We start from the raw sequence: 16,904 nt of genomic DNA on the forward strand, positions 1-16,904 counted from the left end.
ACCAGCTCAACATTTGTCAACAAACACGACACAACTGAGCTCTGCTTGTTATGCATGACCTCATACATGTGTGTGTGTGTGTGTGGGTGTTTTTTTTGGGGGGGGGCGGGGTGCTGGTTTTTATTTTAAATAGCCCCACTCTTAGGTCACAGTAGTGTGGAAGTGCGTTACCAGTTCGCTCACCTACGTGTCCTGAAATCCGTCAAGAACGGTTTGCTAATTTCACACCCCGATGACCCGTGGCGGCGACAAAAATATCAATCCCATCATTGCCTGCGTCGAAAAAGGTGTTCCAAAGGTGAAAAATTAGGAAAAACAATTTTTTGCGTCTGTGAACCCCCCACACACACACACAAAATGCCGCTGTCGTAAAAGACCCAGCGAAAGCGGGCTTACTCTCAGCGCGCCCCTGCGACCAGCGCTCCGGCGGCGCTTTTCCAGGAAGAGGCTTTGCTGATTGTTTCTTCCAGGAAGGCTTTTTTGTTGGCCGATCAGCGCTTATAGGAAAGACGTTCGGGGCCGGCCCATCAGCGCCAGTATTGTCACAGCCGCTTCTGATAAAGCCAGAGCGGCTTCCAGGAAAGCAGAGATTTACCCTCCAAGCATTCCATCATTCCTTCAGCGCCATCACTGCGCGGAGAAAAGGGGGAGGGAAGGCGAGTGGGGGTATAATAGGGATCTGGATCAATAAAAACCATATGGCAAGCATGCGCTGACTCTATAGTTGAACGTGCGCGTTATTGTACAGCCGCCAAGTGTTGACCCGCAGCTCGCTATGGTCACTGCGCCGCCGCGCTCGCTCAAACCGCATCGTGCCTCGTTATTTGGACTGTGCACGCATGCCTTGCTTGATTTGATTTTCAACGCGATGGCTCACAAGGTGATGTTATTTTGCCCATGTGATCATTCATACCGATGCCGATGCTTGGTTTGATTGAAAGTGGAAGACATTAAAAAATTGCTCTGAATGATGATGAAATGTAGCGATGGCGATTAAAAAAAATGAATCAGTGATTGTGAAAATGGATTGTATTTACAATGTTAAAAATGCACACTGTTCATTTAACCCTTACGGGGACAGCGGTCACTTCAGTGTACGGTTTCTGCTGCTCGTTAAGTGTGTCCTCACCGTCGCAACTCAAGTTTCTGTCGCGACTTCAGTGTACTTATTTTTTTTTTTCACGCTTGGTGGTGGTAATCGTCTCTTCTCTTGCCATTGTTGGCGGAGCAATCAAAAAAACCTGCAGACCTGGAATGTTTTATGTCAATTTATGCGGCTCCGGGTTCTCTCAGCCGCCCCCCCCCCTCCACATTAGATTTTGTGTGTGAACTTTGGCCGTGACAGGGGTTTTCGAGTGGATGAAAATGGACCGGGATGCTGGGAACGCCGGGAACACTCCACTCAAAACAAACAGCGCTTCCCAGTCGGAATACTTTTATTTACCTCCTCCTCCTCCCTTTCTTCTGCATTAATGCGAGGGGGGCCACGCTTCGTCTTCCCGTTAGGAGAAAACAGGGGGTCCTCTGTTGGTGTGTGCCTGTGTGCGTGCAGCATAGGAAGAGCCAATCACAGCGCGGTATAGACACTGAGCCCCCCAAGTACTGCCGGTTTATAGGGTTCAGCTGCAGAGAAGTCACGTGACTTCCCAGAGAGAAACAGAGAAGGGGGGGTGACGATGTGGGGGTAAGACTGATGAAAAAGAGGAGTGAAAAGGAGGTGACAGAAAGGGTGAAGTGAAAGTCTGGCGGAGCAACGACTGAATGAAGCGTGACAGGCCACTCAAGGTGACAGATGACTGAGCGAAGGAGGACGTCTTGAGTGAGCGGAGGCAATCGGCAAGGTCAGGGTAACCCTGGTTCTGGCGAAGGCCCGGGTGCCCTTCCTGGAAATGGCGCGCTTGCTCGTATGAAGATGATTCACAAAATTGACATGAAATGCGTCTTTCCCCTTGAAGTGATGGATAAGTAGTTGCAAGGAAAACACTTGAAGGCTTCTGTGGAAACACTTTTCATCCGTTTGTCCCGCCGCATATGAGCAGCCATTCATCACCGCTGGATTCGGATCAACTATAATGCAGTGTTACTCAACAATTACTGAACCAAGGCCGCATATTTCACGTTTGGAAAAGAAAAAACATCTCACAGCAAACCACCAAACAAAATTGTCCCAAAAATATATCCGCTGAAATAATGATCGTCTCAATTTATTCTTTTTGTTGACGTCGTGTGAAATCTGGGCCTGTTTAACGTGAACACAAAGCTCATTCTCTTGTGTGGAGACGTTGGTTAAAAGTACATTCTACCATCAAGTGGGAGATTTTTGTTCTCATCAAGTCAAATTTGATTCTTAATGTTTTACATTTTGGACATTTATGCTTCGGATTTGTGGCAGGAATTTAGAAAAAAAAACAACTTTTGTGCCCCGTACATTTGAATTCGAGCGTTGTTTCCCAACTATTGTGCTGTGAGCGACTAGCATTAGCCACTTTCCCGATATCACTTGGTGGGAAGCACGGATGTAGACCGACCAATCATACGCTTGAAGCTTCACATCATCGACCAATCACTGATCCTCTCTGTGTTGTGACATGCGATGATGCGGAAGTGACTTCACCAACCAATCACAGTTTGCGGTGTGCGATAATTGCCTGCCCGCGGTTGCGAACGGCAAACTTTCGGTCATGATGTCCCAATACTTTTGTCCACACTTTACGGGACGTGTGACACATTCTCAGGGCGGGACACGCTGATTTATGCCACTTTGGGAAATACCCTGGAAAAGCGCGTGCACATGTTTGAGTGTGGTTGTGGATTTTTGTGCGAATATGTTTGTGCGTTCCTGTGTGTATGCGCCTGAGTCAATAAGCATGCGTGCGTGTGGTTGCGTGTGAATACGTGAAAGCGTGGTCGTGTGTGTTGGTGCAAATAGAGTGTTTGCGTGAGCGTTTGTGTCACTGAGAATGTTTGTGCAATAGCGTGTGTGGGAAGGGGTCGCGTGTTTTGTTGTAAGTGTATGCGCGTGGTGTGTCCTAACGTGTGTTTGCGTGTGGATCATGTTAATTTGTGTTTGTGTGAGTGAGTGACATGAATGAGGTGGGGTGGATGGGGGACTTAATGTGAACCAGATGTGCGCGCGTTTCAAGCACTGTTGTCAACACCTTTTAAAAAAAGAGCATCTTTGTGTTTGTGTGTGCGTGCGGGTGTGTGAAGACTTCCCATAAACACCTGCTTTTGTCGAACAAGTGATGGTAAAAGAGAAGCAATGAAGGGATTGGTGGTGGTGGTGGTGGTGCGGGAGGGGGTCTATTTCGGGCCCCCCGGCAGGCTTTATGGTTATTGAAAAGGCGTTGCCGTCTCCTCGCTGCTTCTTCCCAGAAAGGGGGTCAATATTTCTCCTGCTTGATTTCTGCCTTATTCAATATTTTCTCTGTGTGCCATGAAAGACGCTGGCCACAAAGACTCGAGTGTGTTAGCGTTACGCAGCTGGATGGCCCATTACATTACAAGCAGACACGCTTACTGGCACTGCACACAAACACGCGCACAGGCGCGCGCGCGCGCACACACACACACACACACACACGCACACACTCTTATCAAGTGATTAGAATCTCACGAGAGTGGGAAGCGTGTGCGTGCGCGCGCGTGTGTGTGTGACAGGAATTCACGAGTCCCACGCCAGCTGATATTTTGACATGTGCAGCATGCAAGAGTGTCAGTGTGTGGGTCAATGGTAGGTGGTCAATCGTGGGTGCTAGAAAGCCACCACACCACTGACACTGGTCAACATTACTCTCATATTTGTCGAATTTAATAGATCAAATTATATTTGCTACACTATTGTTTCCTGTATACATACTGGATGTCATAGTTGTAAGACACAAAACCAGAAACATGGATATTAATTATATAGTACACATTATTCGTTGTTTTCCATTCGTATTACTGTTAATAGGAGGCTACTAAATTAGTCGACAAATATTTTATTTTCCAAAAGACCATATTTTTTCTATCAAACAAAATGACTAATTACAAACGTGGAAGGTAACGTATAACTTTAAATTTGATAATGGGTGTGTGGCGCCGTCTTGTGGACAATATTGGTCGGTGCAACGTTAACCAGCTTTTCGGTCATCCATTAACCGTCCTGCAAGCTTTCAGTGATTCTCGATCAAAGTTCAAACCGCGTTGATGTTGACGCTGCGGCTGCAGCAATGTCCCTCAAAACATTTTGTACCAGGTTTCATATTTGGGGTCGAACCGTCGCTCGACGAGATGCCAGCAAACGAAGTTACTACAACAGCGGGAGCTCCCGACTCCACGAGCCTGGCCGGGCGGCTCATGTCCGCGTTGTGGACCTCCGCAGCGACACGGTGACCAAACCCGGAGCGGCGATGCGCCGGGCCATAGCTGAGGCCGAAGTCGGAGACGATGTGATGGGCGAAGACCCGACAGTGAACGGTAAGCTTTCAATTACTAGTTAGTTAGTTAGTTAGTTAGTTAGCAGGGAACCTGCTAGCACCGAGCACTAGCTTCACTCAGTGCCTCAGTGCACAAGTCACTCACACTCTTTATGAACATACATTTGACTTTCAGAGTTGCAGAAGATTGCAGCCGATATGTTTGGGATGGAGGCGGCACTTTTTGTCCCCTCGGGAACGATGAGTAACCTCATCGCAGGTAACACATTGATCTGAAATATTGTTTTTAGCGGGTGTGAGGTTTAAATGATCATCGTGGGTCGTTTATAGCGATGGTGCACTGCAGGGAGCGCGACGATGAGATGATCGTTGGTGACCTATCCCATTTGCACATCTACGAGCAGGGGGGCAGCGCGCAGGTGAAATACATCTCTCTCTCTTTCTCTCTCACACACACACACACACACACACACACTCTCTCTATGTGTGTGTCTAAATATCTAAATATACTGTATATATGACACAGCTGGCTGGCATCCATACTACCACAGCCACCACCCTCGCCGATGGGACCTTGGACCTGGACCAGGTGGAGTCCAAGATCCGTCACGGCTACCCAGACCCCCACTACCCCCGCTCGCGTCTCATCTGCGTGGAGAACACGCACAACATACAGGGAGGACGAGTCATGCCGCTCCACTTCCTGCAAGAGGTGAGTGAGCCCATATTGTTGTTGTGGCGGTGGGGGGGTTATTTACTCACCTGGAGATGTGAGGGCTGCTGTTTTGGTTAGCAGTTCCCTCCTTGACATCCGCATGTGCATCCTCCTCTCCAAAGGTGCGAGCGCTGGCCGACAAACACGGCCTGTCGGTGCACATGGACGGTGCGCGCCTGATGAACGCCGCCGTGGCGCTGGGGGTGCCGGCGGCGGACATATTGCAGCATACACACACTGTCAGCGTGTGTCTCTCCAAGGTGACACATTTCACAGCCGGATTTTTATTTACATGACAAAATTGTGATCTCTTCTCCATGTCACTAAGTGTAATTATTTTTTACGGCCACATGATGGTGGCATCTCCCTGTCTTTTTAAAGAATTTACAAGATGAGCGAATGCACATTAATTAATTATCGATAGGATTGGATTTAGGGGCATATCCTATAAATTGACTTGCAATGTAAATATTGATCCTACTCATCACGATATTACTGATAAATGGACTGAAGTGTGGAGCACACGTTGGTCAGCATAAAAATAAATACATATATGAGAATAAAATTAAAACATAATATTTTCAAAATCAGCAAGTTTACTGTTTGCACTGGGTGTGTTTTGAATGTTCAACAGGGACTGGGCTCCCCGGTGGGAAGCATGCTAGCTGGGCCCAGAGATTTCATCTCCCGGGCGGTGAGGTGCCGTAAAGCTCTGGGTGGCGGCATGAGGCAGGCTGGCATACTGGCGGCAGCGGGAAAAGTGTCTTTGCTGGACATGGTCGAGAGACTCCAAGAAGATCACCGCAACGCGAGAACCTTCGCTCAAGGTTTCTTTGAATTCCTCCTCTTCGTCCTGCTTTCCGCCGCCATCATAACGGCTTATTTGTTTTGCCTCTTGACAGCCTTGCAAACTTGCGAGCCGCCTCTGTTTGCCGTGGACATGGCGGCGGTGGAGACAAACATCCTGCGCTTCCAAATTCGAGAACCCGCCTTGAATCCGGCGGAATTCTGCGACCGCATGGCCCAAGTCGGGGACGGGGAGGAGGGCGCGCTGGGCCAGGGCGTTCAAGTCCTCATGTACCCTCATTTTGGCAATTGTGTCCGAGCCGTGTGGCATCTGGGGATATCGCCTGAAGACACGCAGCTGGCCATCAAAAAATTGCAATTTGTCGCACGTCACTGCTTGGAGAATAAATAATTGAGGGGCTTGAAAAATGTTTGTTAAGTGTCTCTTATCTTGAGAGAAGGACAACTGGAGAAACTTAAGGAGATTTATACTTCTTATTTTATTATTCATTTTGCTCACTCTGTAATGTGGTCATTGATTCATTGTAAATGATAAAATATATTTTTTAATGAAATTAAATCATATATACTGGAAAACAACTGATACCTTTTAATGTATTAAACAATTTGTTAACTGATTGAATTAATTGCACAGTATTAAATGAGCATGAATTTCAACTGGACCCAATTTATGTTCATAAATTTTTAAGTCTAAACTTTTTCCTTATTATGTCTTGATGACATCACTGTCAATGAAAAATGATAGCGTTAGAGGCGGTAAACGAGTATGTTTGCCATGATTTTTCTTCGTGTTTTTCGTACGATTGATGTAAAGAAAAGATTCTTGGCAGCGGTGGGATTCGAACCCACGCCATCGAAATGACTGGAGCCTAAATCCAGCGCCTTAGACCACTCGGCCACGCTACCAGCGGTTTCCTAGTGAAGAAATCATTATATTTACCTGCATTTTCAAAAATGTGCACGCGCAAACTATCCTTTATGCGTTGCTTTTAATCTGTATCGTGTGACTCATTAAACACAGTGAACGTGTTTTTATGTGTCAAATCGGTGGTTACGAAATGTAATGAAGCAGCAGGTCGGAGAGGAAGCAGAGACGGGGATAATGGAGTTGTTTTTTAAACGGCGACGTCGAGGACATGACGTTACAAGGGTTTTCTTAAAAATGGCTTTGAAAAGACAATTAACTGAAAAAGTACCACAAGTGGTTCGCCTTAAAGCAGTTTTCAAAGTGCAAGCATTTCCACAGCACAAATCGCTGTATTCACAAGGCTCTTCCCGGTTGTAATTTAAAAACCTTTTTCGTGATGGGGGGTGTTTAAAATCGTTCGCATTAACACATGTCACATTATTATTTTTGTGTCATTATGGGAGTGATCCGTCAAAGAAATTCGTCAAACTGCGTGACATCTGGTCGCCGAGAGGAAAGTGCTTTCGTTCGACCCGAGAGGAGAGCGCTTGTTCACACGCCCGTCACAAAGTATCAAGCTACAGGTTTGGTGGGTTAATTTCGCGCATGCATAGCATATTAGATGTATCTTGGTGTTCGTTTTGAGGGGCTTAGAGTGGGGGAGATTCTCTTTGCAGAATGCTGCAATCGAATATGGTGCATCCATGACAAGCATGGTCCATTTTTTGTCCCAGCTGCAGCACACTATTCAAAATGTGCAGAATCAGCTAACGATTGACGTACAACAGGGTGAATTAGTGGTTAGTTAGCACGTCTGGGTTCCAGTTTTGAGGTTCGCGTTCGAATCATGCATGGCTGCAGCCTTGCTGTCTGGGGCCACCACTGTTAATGACACACTGACACACAACGATCATGTTACAGCACTAAATGTCGCCCTTAAATATCCACCGAAGGCAAAAAAATATCCTCCAAATTGCTGTAAATATTATAAATAATATGTAATAAACCTATTAAATGTGAATTATATATTTTTTTATTTCTGAAATTGGAGACTTATTAGAGGAAAGACTTTGAAGTTGAACATGAATTTGATGTCAGTAGCGATACACACATATTGCTGCATGCTTTGAATGCGGAAAACAGTAGCGCCAAGTACTTTACAGTAGTTGGCATACTTTACAGTACTTACAACAGTACCGCTCAATGCACCTGAAATACAAACAAGTTTATTTATTCAAATAAATTGATCATTTCAGTTGCAAGCCGGTGTTCCACCACTTCCAATCACATCGTCTTTTTTTTTTTTAGCACACCAGTGGGCATAATGGAAGACGAGCTGATGTTCAGCATGGAGGAAGAGGGCAGCAGCTCCAGGTCTTCGGACAAAAGGTGCGCGCCCAAGCAGCGGGTGTCCTCGCTTACCGACGATGACGACGGCGAGGAGGACGAGACCTTCATCTGCTCCATCCTGGAGGACAACCCCGTCCGAGACATCTGCCAGTACATGCAGAACTTGATCAACAACCGCCAGCTTTCAAACTCGCTGCCCAAGACAGAATTCTTGTATAAGGTGAGGAGGCGTCGCCCCCCACGTCGTTTGTTTTCAATGATTTTAAATAGGAATTTTTTTGTCATTAGGAACAATTTTTTTTTTTTTTTTTGGGGGAGCGTGTGTAGGTTTGCCAAAGCATTATAGTTTGTCTTGTTGCATCATGTGCTATGCTGATGAAAAGTGGTGCATTTTTTTTTCCACCTTTCCCCCCCAACATAGAATCAAACAGAGCATTTGGCGGAAGGTTCGTACCACGTTTTGTCTGAGAATGCACGGGTATGTTATACCATTTCAATTACTATTCTGTACCGCCCCTTTACTACTTATCATATTTCCAACCTTCCTTCTTTCTTTTGTAATGCCTTTTTTCCCCCCTTTAACCGTCATCCTTGTTCAAACGTTTCCATTTGCTGTTCTATTCATCTGCATGATGTACGTTTTGGAACATTCCACCGACGACGGTTCATTAGGTACACCTGCACAAGAAAGGAGTCCTCAAGTGAATTTTGTACGAGACGTTGACTAGTTAGTTAGCGAACGTGGCAACGGACGAGGGAGACGTGCGCACTGCCCCGGGCGGTGAAGGATTAAATTACTTGACATGATGAGCGAACAACCCCGCCCTGCTGAGGAAGTTATTTTCAGACACGGCCGCAGTTCAATCCTCGACATCACACAGCGTGCCGTCCAACTTGCTGCCTCCTTCGTTGTAAACAAGTCCACCCCAGCGCTAGTTTACCTTAGGTGTGTCCCTGAGTTCATTGCGCCAATTAATTGACACACACACAAAAAAAAAACGGGAGGAGCAGTTTGGTGTGTTAATGCGAAATACTATCCGACATCTAATGACTGAGCGGAAGTTTAGTCCCAACCTAGCAATATTATAAAAAGTGACTCATTCATATTTGGATCCACTTTGAGGAAGTCAGTGCTTTCAAATCACTTACAAATGCCAATTATGAATGATTTGTTGCAGGGAAAAAAAAAAAGAGCGGCGACATTTTTTTTGCCGCATGCACCGAATGAGGAAATGTGACGCCGTGTGATGCGCAAATTTACAAAAAAATCGAAATCTGTTACCCCAGATTGAAATTCAAAACTTAAAAGACGGCATCGGTTTATGTCGGAATCCGAAAATGACGTTTTCAATGCTTTTTCTGAGTTCTTGCTCGTGTTTCCATCTAAACAAAAAAACAAGCTTATAAAATGAACTCATTTCACATTTACAAATGACCGCAATGTGCTTGTTACTTACTAAAGGAGACGTGGAAAAATGCCATCGTAAAGGCCAAAGCCATGCCGGACCCCTGGGCCGAATTTCACTTGGAGGACAAAGAGACGGAACCCTGCTTGCGCTACAGGTCAGAATAACCATCGGATTGATTTCTACGTCTCTGTGCTCCCAGCCAATGTCTCGACATTGAATTTGATCATCCTATTGACCAGAAAACGCCGGTATCTGAGGCTTGCCTTTATGCAGAAAACATTTGTTTTCAGTTCTTTCACCAACATGGAATGCAGACGAGCCTTTCGGTCGGCTTTCTAATCCCAAATCAACCTCGGGGGATCTCTGATGCAAAGCGGTCCCGCTTGTAAGCTGATCTCATGAAAAATGCGTCCTCGGGACTGTTTTCCTCACTCGTCCACTTCTGCCGCAAGAGAAGACAACAATTTTAGAGAGGGGGAGGGGGGCGGTGTCGCGTGTCATTTTGGTCCTCTTTGTGAACAGGAAATGAATGGAGCAAATTTACAATGTGAAGTGCAAAAAAAAAAATAGAGTTGGTCCGCTGACCTCCTTCCTTTTTAAAGTCTTGGCGAAGAGGAACTGCTGCGGTATGACCGCGTGAACAGGAAATAACTTAAAAGCATTTGCCAATCGATGAAAAGTTTTTCCTTTTGAGGTCAGCAAGAGCAGGGCCTGCGCGGAACCCCACAAAGCTTCAGCGCTGGCTCACATCTGGCCGTGCGCGCGCGCGCGCCACATCACGCCATTGGCAGACGCACAATGCAGGAGGGGTTTATTTCGCTGAGTGCACGATTCGCATTGAATCGCTTATATAAGCCACAGTCGAGCGAGGGGGAGTGGCGGCTATTCATGTGCTAATTTTACTCTCCCCATCCTCCTCCTCCTCCTCCTCTTCTTCTTTCTGCCCACTGGTGTGACGGGGCGCAAAACGGCACATTGTGTTCCCGGCCTGATGTGGTTTCTCGAGGCAAAAACAAAAATGTAAAACCTCTGTTGAGTCGAGCGGCGCTCCGACATTCTGAACTGTGTTTGTTCATTTCCACGAGGGCACGCCCGAGGTCCAAAACAAACAGGCGCGCTAGCCAGGTGGTATGCGTGCACGCAGCAGGGGGGCAAAGTTTAACGTGGAGATAATGCAGTGCTTCACTTGCTTCATGAAGTGCGGATGTGTTTTATGAAGAGCATAACAAATGTATTTTCAGCATCCCCTTTAGTTTTATGAATGCAGTTTAACCCCATTGATATATATAAAACAATCTCCCTTTAGAAAAATGGAAAAAGAAAACTTTACATGTATTGATAAATAGCACTTGTAAATATACAGTCTACTACAAAAAAAAATGCTTTTTGATCACAAGGAGTCCAAATTCTGAATCCATCGCAGGTATAACGCGATCACGGGCGAGTGGGCCCAAGATCGGGTCCACATCAAGATGGCCGCCCAGGTATGATCACACGTCCCGAAGAAAGACGTTGCTTGCAAAGTACAATTGATTTCAAACCTGAATATTTTTCTTTCTGTCACAGCCATTTGGCAGAGGAGCCATGAGAGAGTGCTTCAGAACGTAAGTGCAACTATTTCCTGGGAGTGTTCCAGTGTGTGTGTGTGAATGTGTGTGTGTGGCCGGGAAATCGGGGGTCTTGGTGACCCAGGCTTCCAAGCAATTCCATACAAGGCGTGAATCTATACCCATAAAGATGCTTAAGCTTTTGCACGGAGACTTCCAGACCCAACGAAAGTAAGTTCCCACAATAGAGCCAGCGGTTGTCAGGAATAAGACTAGCAAGAAAAATTTGAAACTAGGTACTGGAGAGTAAAACGTTTCCATGACTGAGACACCAAGCATCAAACAACTTCCAGCTATGGTTGTTCAACCGACGTGCGGAAGGCGCGCGAGCGCTGGCACTCGTATGCTCCATTTCGTGTCCCAGCTGGTTGCGGCGGCGGCGGCTTCCCCACCCACATCCCGATCACCTCCAGTTTTAGGTGTGGCCGCATTCTTTCGTTTGATTGGTTAGTTCCTGACATTTTGCCGCTCTCCCGTCTCTCCGTTGCGTTGGAATTCAGCGGGCGTGGGAATTTCATCTACGGAAGCTTTCGCAAAGCTGCCCAGGTACATTTCTGGGTTTCCACCACAGTGACGCGTCAACGTCGAGGTCGTGCGGCACCACCATGGAGGTCTCCCGGAGTAAAAATCAAATTTGCTCCTATCTGCACGCTTTTGCCTTTCAGCGGCTATTACAACAAACTGTAAAAAGTTCAACCTTGAACCACATCATAGCACCTTGAAGGCTCTAAAAGTGGTCTTGCCTCGTAGGAAGAAGCTGTCCAGCTTCTCGCACAGCCACAACTGGAAGATGGCCTGCAACTACGTGGCCAAGCGCTACATGGAGACGGTGGACAGGAACGTCTACTTTGAGGACGTGCGTCTGCAGATGGAGGCCAAACTTTGGGGCGAGGAGTTCAATCGCCACAAGCCTCCCAAGCAGGTAGATGAGACAACCCCCCGACTCCCCCCATCGCATGAAATGCAATTGGAGACGCGGGAAACTGTAACATCTGGGGAAAAAAATGTGTGGGCTAGGTGGACATCATGCAGATGTGCGTGGTGGAGATGACCGAGAGGCCGGGCAAACCACTCTTCCACCTGGAGCATTACATCGAGGGCAAGTACATCAAGTACAACTCCAACTCGGGTTTCGTGAGGGACGATAACATCAGATTGACGCCGCAGGTGAGAGCGTGGTCATCGTGGAAAAACGCCGCATTGTATTCACACTTTCCGACGGAATTGGAATTGTAAGATGCAATCTGTTGTCTTTTGTCCGTCAGGCGTTTAGCCACTTCACCTTTGAGCGTTCGGGCCACCAGCTGATCGTGGTGGACATCCAGGGCGTCGGCGATCTCTACACCGACCCTCAGATTCACACAGAAAAGGGAACGGACTTCGGCGACGGGAATCTGGGTATGTCTCTCCCCTTTTTTATGTTCGGGGCATCATGCGCGGTGAAGTCAGGAGTCTTTACGTCACCAGGCGTGCGAGGGATGGCGCTCTTCTTCCACTCGCACCTGTGCAACAAGATCTGCAAGTGCATGGGCCTGACGCCTTTCGACCTGTCCCCGGCCGAGAGCCAGCAGCTGGACTGTACCAACAAACTTCTGGTTGGCGACTCGCCCTCACTCGCACCTCCCGCCATCCCGTCGCAGCTTCCGATCGCGTCAGCTCTCCTGACGTTTTCCCTTCTCTCTTGTTAGAAGTCCGCAAAGACGGTGCTGAGAGGCTGCGAGGAGCAATGCGGTTCCCCCCGCGTCCGCACCATGTCCGGGAGCCGGGCGCCGCCGCTGCTGTCCCGCCTGTCGGAGACCTCGTCGGTCGACGAGAGCATGAGTGACGTGGACTCGGTGCCTTGCTCCCCGCTGGTGGCGCCCGTGTGCATGTCAAGGTCTCCAGCCGGTGTGTATGCTAACCAGACATTCCCGTAACGCGACGAAAATAAAAAGTAACATTACGCTATTATGTCCACTTTGTACAGAAAAGACTAATCTAATGCGAAGTAATCACACTACAGTTACTCATAAAAGTCACTGAAAGTTACTTTGTAATTATTATATTGCAAAAACAAAAAGGTCGCACATCGATCTCCTTTAAAATGGCTATTCGTTGGAAGGTGCAATTGCAGTCGATCGCCACCAGATGGCAGCAGTGAGAAACATTTGACAAAGGCAGATTAACAAATAACGACATTATAGAACACGTAAAAAAATGAACTAAAGCGTTTACAGATTGAAGTGAAGCATTCTCGGACTTCACAATTTAGCACTGGACTCTGGGGGAGTGACGTGTTTCTGCCCCACGTCACATTTTCAGCATGTGAACAACTCCCATGTTCACAAAAATAACAACGGAGGAAGGAGAGAGATTTGCGTCTTCAAACTCGATAATCCACTCACTAAAAATGATTATTTTAGATTTTATTCCTAAAAAAAAATTCAATTTTTACAGGCTTATCCTTCACTGGGATGTACGAACAGGAACGACTCGACAATGCAGGGGAACACAGGGTAGGAAATTCAACTTTTGAGCCATTAGGGTGGAGTCCACTGAGCTGAAGTCTCACATTTTTTTGCGGTCTGTGTATGTAGGAGTCAGACAGCGGCGGGGACAGCGGCTACCCCAGCGAGAGGAGGAGTGAGGGAGACCCCAACGACCACGCAGACGGGGTAAACGGTCCAACGTATTGATGCATTCTGAAGCCTGTTAGCGTCCCCCCCCCCTGCTACTTTTGTGTATTTCATTCTCATTTCTTCCCACGGCAGTCGTTTTTGATGCATGTCCTATCTCGAAACGCTGTAGGCCCGCCACCACTACCAAAGACATTATTCCGAGTCGGACGAGGACAGTGTCAGACGGGTAAAGCAACATACGAGACGCCGGTGTGCCACATGTAATCCTCACCGCGGGAGGTCAAACGACCTCTCTCCATTGCATCTCCTTCCACTCATTCCTCTTTTAACCTCACAATCCAAACATTTATCATGTTGCTCCACTAGAGGGCGCCGGTTGATATACCAAGAGCCTCAGAGATCTTAAATCCAAACCAAGAAGGGGTGATTCCGCCCCCAACAACAAACATGGCATGTCTCTGTACAGTGTCACAGAGCACAAATACACAATACGGATGAAAGTTTTGGGTCAGCGTTGCACAAAAATGGAAATCACTCATGTTTGAGGTCAGGATGCTCAGCACGCGAACACGCATTGAAGAGCAACTTGAGAACGTGTCCAAAAATGTCTTGCTAATAAAAGCCTGTCCCAAGACTTTTGTCCATGTCGTATCGATCCTGCATGAGAGATTTGGTTTTAATTGCACTGGACAGAAAAATCAAAAGGCAAACCAACCATCGACCTCTCCTGTTTCCATGTACTTGTTGCTTTGTGTGTGTGTGTGTGTGTGTGTGTGTGTGTGTGTGTGTGTGTGTTTTTGCATTTTTCCCCATTCCTCTTGTGTGATTTTTTTTTCCCATTCATACCAACAGGGATGTACTCTTCAAGTTGATCAAGTCGAGGGGTACAACCCTGCACATTGAGTTTCATCGATGGGGACCCACGTGAAGAATTCGCCGATAAACCGTTTTTGTGTTTGTGTGTGTGTGTGTGTTTTCCACACAGCTGACCGAGGAGAAGTGGAGCTTCTTCCACTCATCGCGCGCTCACGTGCACAGATCCTCCTGCGTGGCCACCGAGGTGGAGCGACTCAGTTCGCTGATGCAGAAGCACATCGGGCAGTCCATCCTGGGGAAGGTGAAAAGACACGCTTAAAAATAATCCACAGTGTCCAAAAAATATAAGTCCACGTCCACATATGGTATGTCTGATTATGCAATCGGGCCTCTCGCCATGGTAACAGTGCCCTTTGCAGAAGAGGACGAAGCGGAAGAGTAGTTTTCATTTTGAGATCTGAACATTCCTGGTGTCCAGGTTCACCTGGCCATGGTGCGCTACCACGAGGCGGGACGCTTCTGCGAAAAGGACGAGCAGTGGGACGAGGACTCGGCCATGTTTCACCTGGAGCGAGCCGCCCAGTGCGGCGAGCTGGAGGCCATCGTGGCCATCGGCCAGTGCTGCCTGCAGCTGCCCCACCACATCCTGCCCAACATGGAGCTGGAGGTACAAATTCCTCTTCCCCCGGCTCCGTTTTTCTCTCTGACCATCGCTTGACTGTTGAAATCGCGGTGTCGCTTTCAGGAAAGCGCAGGAAACAAAATGAAAGGCTTCAAGTACCTCCTGCAGGCTGCCGAAGCCGGCGACAGATCTTCAATGATCACGGTGGCCCGAGCTTTTGACACGGGAGTCAATCTGTCAGCTGACAGGTGAGTTCTGTGAGGCCTGTGCCTCCGTTTGTGTGAAGGTACTGCCCCCTGGTGGAAATTCTCTGCTATTGTTCCCTGATTCCCAACCAAGTTGCCAAGACATCATAATCTCATCATATTTTAATCGAATGCTGGTCACACACGATTGTGCAAAAATATTTCTACAGCGTGTACGTAGCCTCTATGCTATCGCTTTACGTTTTCTTCATCACAACAGACAGCAAGACTGGGAGGAGGCGATCCGCTGGTACGACAGCGCGTTGAACATGGACGAGCACGACGAGGGCGGCGAGTTCGACGGCATACAGGATGACCCTCGTTACCTCCTGCTGGCCAGAGAGGCCGAGATGTTCATGGTGGGGGGCTACAACCTCGCCGCGGACCCCCAGAAAGCAGGTAGAACCACAAAGAGAAGCCATGACAATACAGTCGTGCAGCGGCGGGTCATTTCTGTTGTCCTGCATTTGCAGTCTTGGCAAATTTAAAATCTCGGCCGCTGAGGTATGTTTCCCCCATGACCCTTTTAACCTTTCGCATCATTCTCTGCAGGCGATCTGTTTACAGAAGCCGCAGAAGCTGCCATGGAGGCCATGAAAGGGCGCTCGGCAAACCAGTACTACATGAAAGCCGAGGAGGCGTGGGCGCTGATGGAGGAGTAACGGCACTCGTTGCGCACTTTTACCACCCAAAAATTAAAAAAAAAAAAAAAAGTTTCATATGTCCTGCCAGATGCTGAATGGGTTGCGTTTACATATTTTTTTATATAACAGGTTTTTAGCTAACGGTGCTTTGCGTGACTATGCATGTTTAATCCTTTCACCATTTAAGATTCTTCAAATCTTCAGCGCAAGATTCTCTTTTTTCGGGGAAGTTACTCTTTTATTGTTGAGTTTGTATTCTGTGAATGTGGTCCGTGGAGCCAAAAACAATCCAATTGTTTACTTAACACATTTCTGTTGGAAGAGTGTGTCTAAAAAAAAAAGATATCATTAAGTGACTGTTAAAAAAAAAGAAATAAAGTTTGCATTGAATTTTATGAGTCAATATTTTTTTATTATTTTTAATTCTAGGTATTGTGGGAATTTTGAATGATAGGTTGTGTGGCTGTAGTCCGTTCCACTCTTCCCAGACAAGCCGTGCGGGTGCATTGCTCCCCCCACAAAAAAGTCCTCTCCTATGGATTCTCCTCTTTTACTCACTCCGCACGTTTTCAATGGGGTTGAGGTCTGGGGACTCAGATGGCCATGGGGGCAGCATGATTCTGCATGTGACGAACCATTTCTACAATTCTCAGGACGAGAGTTCCCTTCTGCAAAAACTGGTTTCATTTTACACACACGCAGATATGAACCGGGGGTGCCAATGATTATAGAGGTCACTTTAC

The 16,904-nt window shown here is 47.3% G+C and overlaps 2 protein-coding genes and 1 non-coding gene across 5 annotated transcripts; 2 read left to right on the plus strand and 1 right to left on the minus strand.

Annotated features, from left to right (window-relative positions):
- The first annotated feature begins 4,022 nt into the window (after window positions 1-4,022).
- Window positions 4,023-6,511, plus strand: LOC109527542 (probable low-specificity L-threonine aldolase 2). 2 transcript variants are annotated; one of them, XM_019889529.1, is made up of 7 exons: window positions 4,029-4,461; window positions 4,597-4,680; window positions 4,752-4,840; window positions 4,948-5,133; window positions 5,259-5,396; window positions 5,771-5,963; window positions 6,039-6,511. In XM_019889529.1, exons 1-7 carry the CDS (start codon window positions 4,215-4,217, stop codon window positions 6,332-6,334), a joined length of 1,233 nt encoding a protein of 410 aa, XP_019745088.1. In that variant the 5' UTR covers window positions 4,029-4,214; the 3' UTR covers window positions 6,335-6,511. The 2 variants fall into 2 exon arrangements, with proteins under 2 accessions (XP_019745089.1, XP_019745088.1); XM_019889530.1 differs by lacking the exon at window positions 4,597-4,680 and having other exon boundaries at window positions 4,023-4,461.
- A 256-nt stretch (window positions 6,512-6,767) lies between these two features.
- On the minus strand, window positions 6,768-6,849 carry trnal-uag (transfer RNA leucine (anticodon UAG)). Its single transcript has one exon. It is a non-coding gene; the product is annotated as a tRNA-Leu (tRNA).
- A 466-nt stretch (window positions 6,850-7,315) lies between these two features.
- eef2k (eukaryotic elongation factor 2 kinase) lies at window positions 7,316-16,497 on the plus strand. Of its 2 annotated transcripts, XM_019889532.1 has the most exons (19): window positions 7,316-7,439; window positions 8,159-8,420; window positions 8,622-8,678; window positions 9,663-9,763; window positions 11,033-11,093; window positions 11,176-11,213; window positions 11,967-12,138; window positions 12,234-12,383; window positions 12,482-12,614; window positions 12,684-12,811; window positions 12,905-13,103; window positions 13,653-13,711; window positions 13,793-13,870; window positions 14,004-14,060; window positions 14,820-14,951; window positions 15,129-15,317; window positions 15,396-15,520; window positions 15,738-15,916; window positions 16,070-16,497. In XM_019889532.1, exons 2-19 carry the CDS (start codon window positions 8,175-8,177, stop codon window positions 16,177-16,179), a joined length of 2,214 nt encoding a protein of 737 aa, XP_019745091.1. In that variant the 5' UTR covers window positions 7,316-7,439; window positions 8,159-8,174; the 3' UTR covers window positions 16,180-16,497. The 2 variants fall into 2 exon arrangements, with proteins under 2 accessions (XP_019745091.1, XP_019745092.1); XM_019889533.1 differs by lacking the exon at window positions 14,004-14,060.
- The last annotated feature ends 407 nt before the right edge of the window (window positions 16,498-16,904 follow it).

The sequence above is a fragment of the Hippocampus comes genome, unplaced genomic scaffold (assembly GCF_001891065.2).
Source record: "Hippocampus comes isolate QL1 unplaced genomic scaffold, H_comes_QL1_v1.1 scaffold554, whole genome shotgun sequence".
NCBI classification, from domain to species: Eukaryota; Metazoa; Chordata; class Actinopteri; order Syngnathiformes; family Syngnathidae; genus Hippocampus; species Hippocampus comes.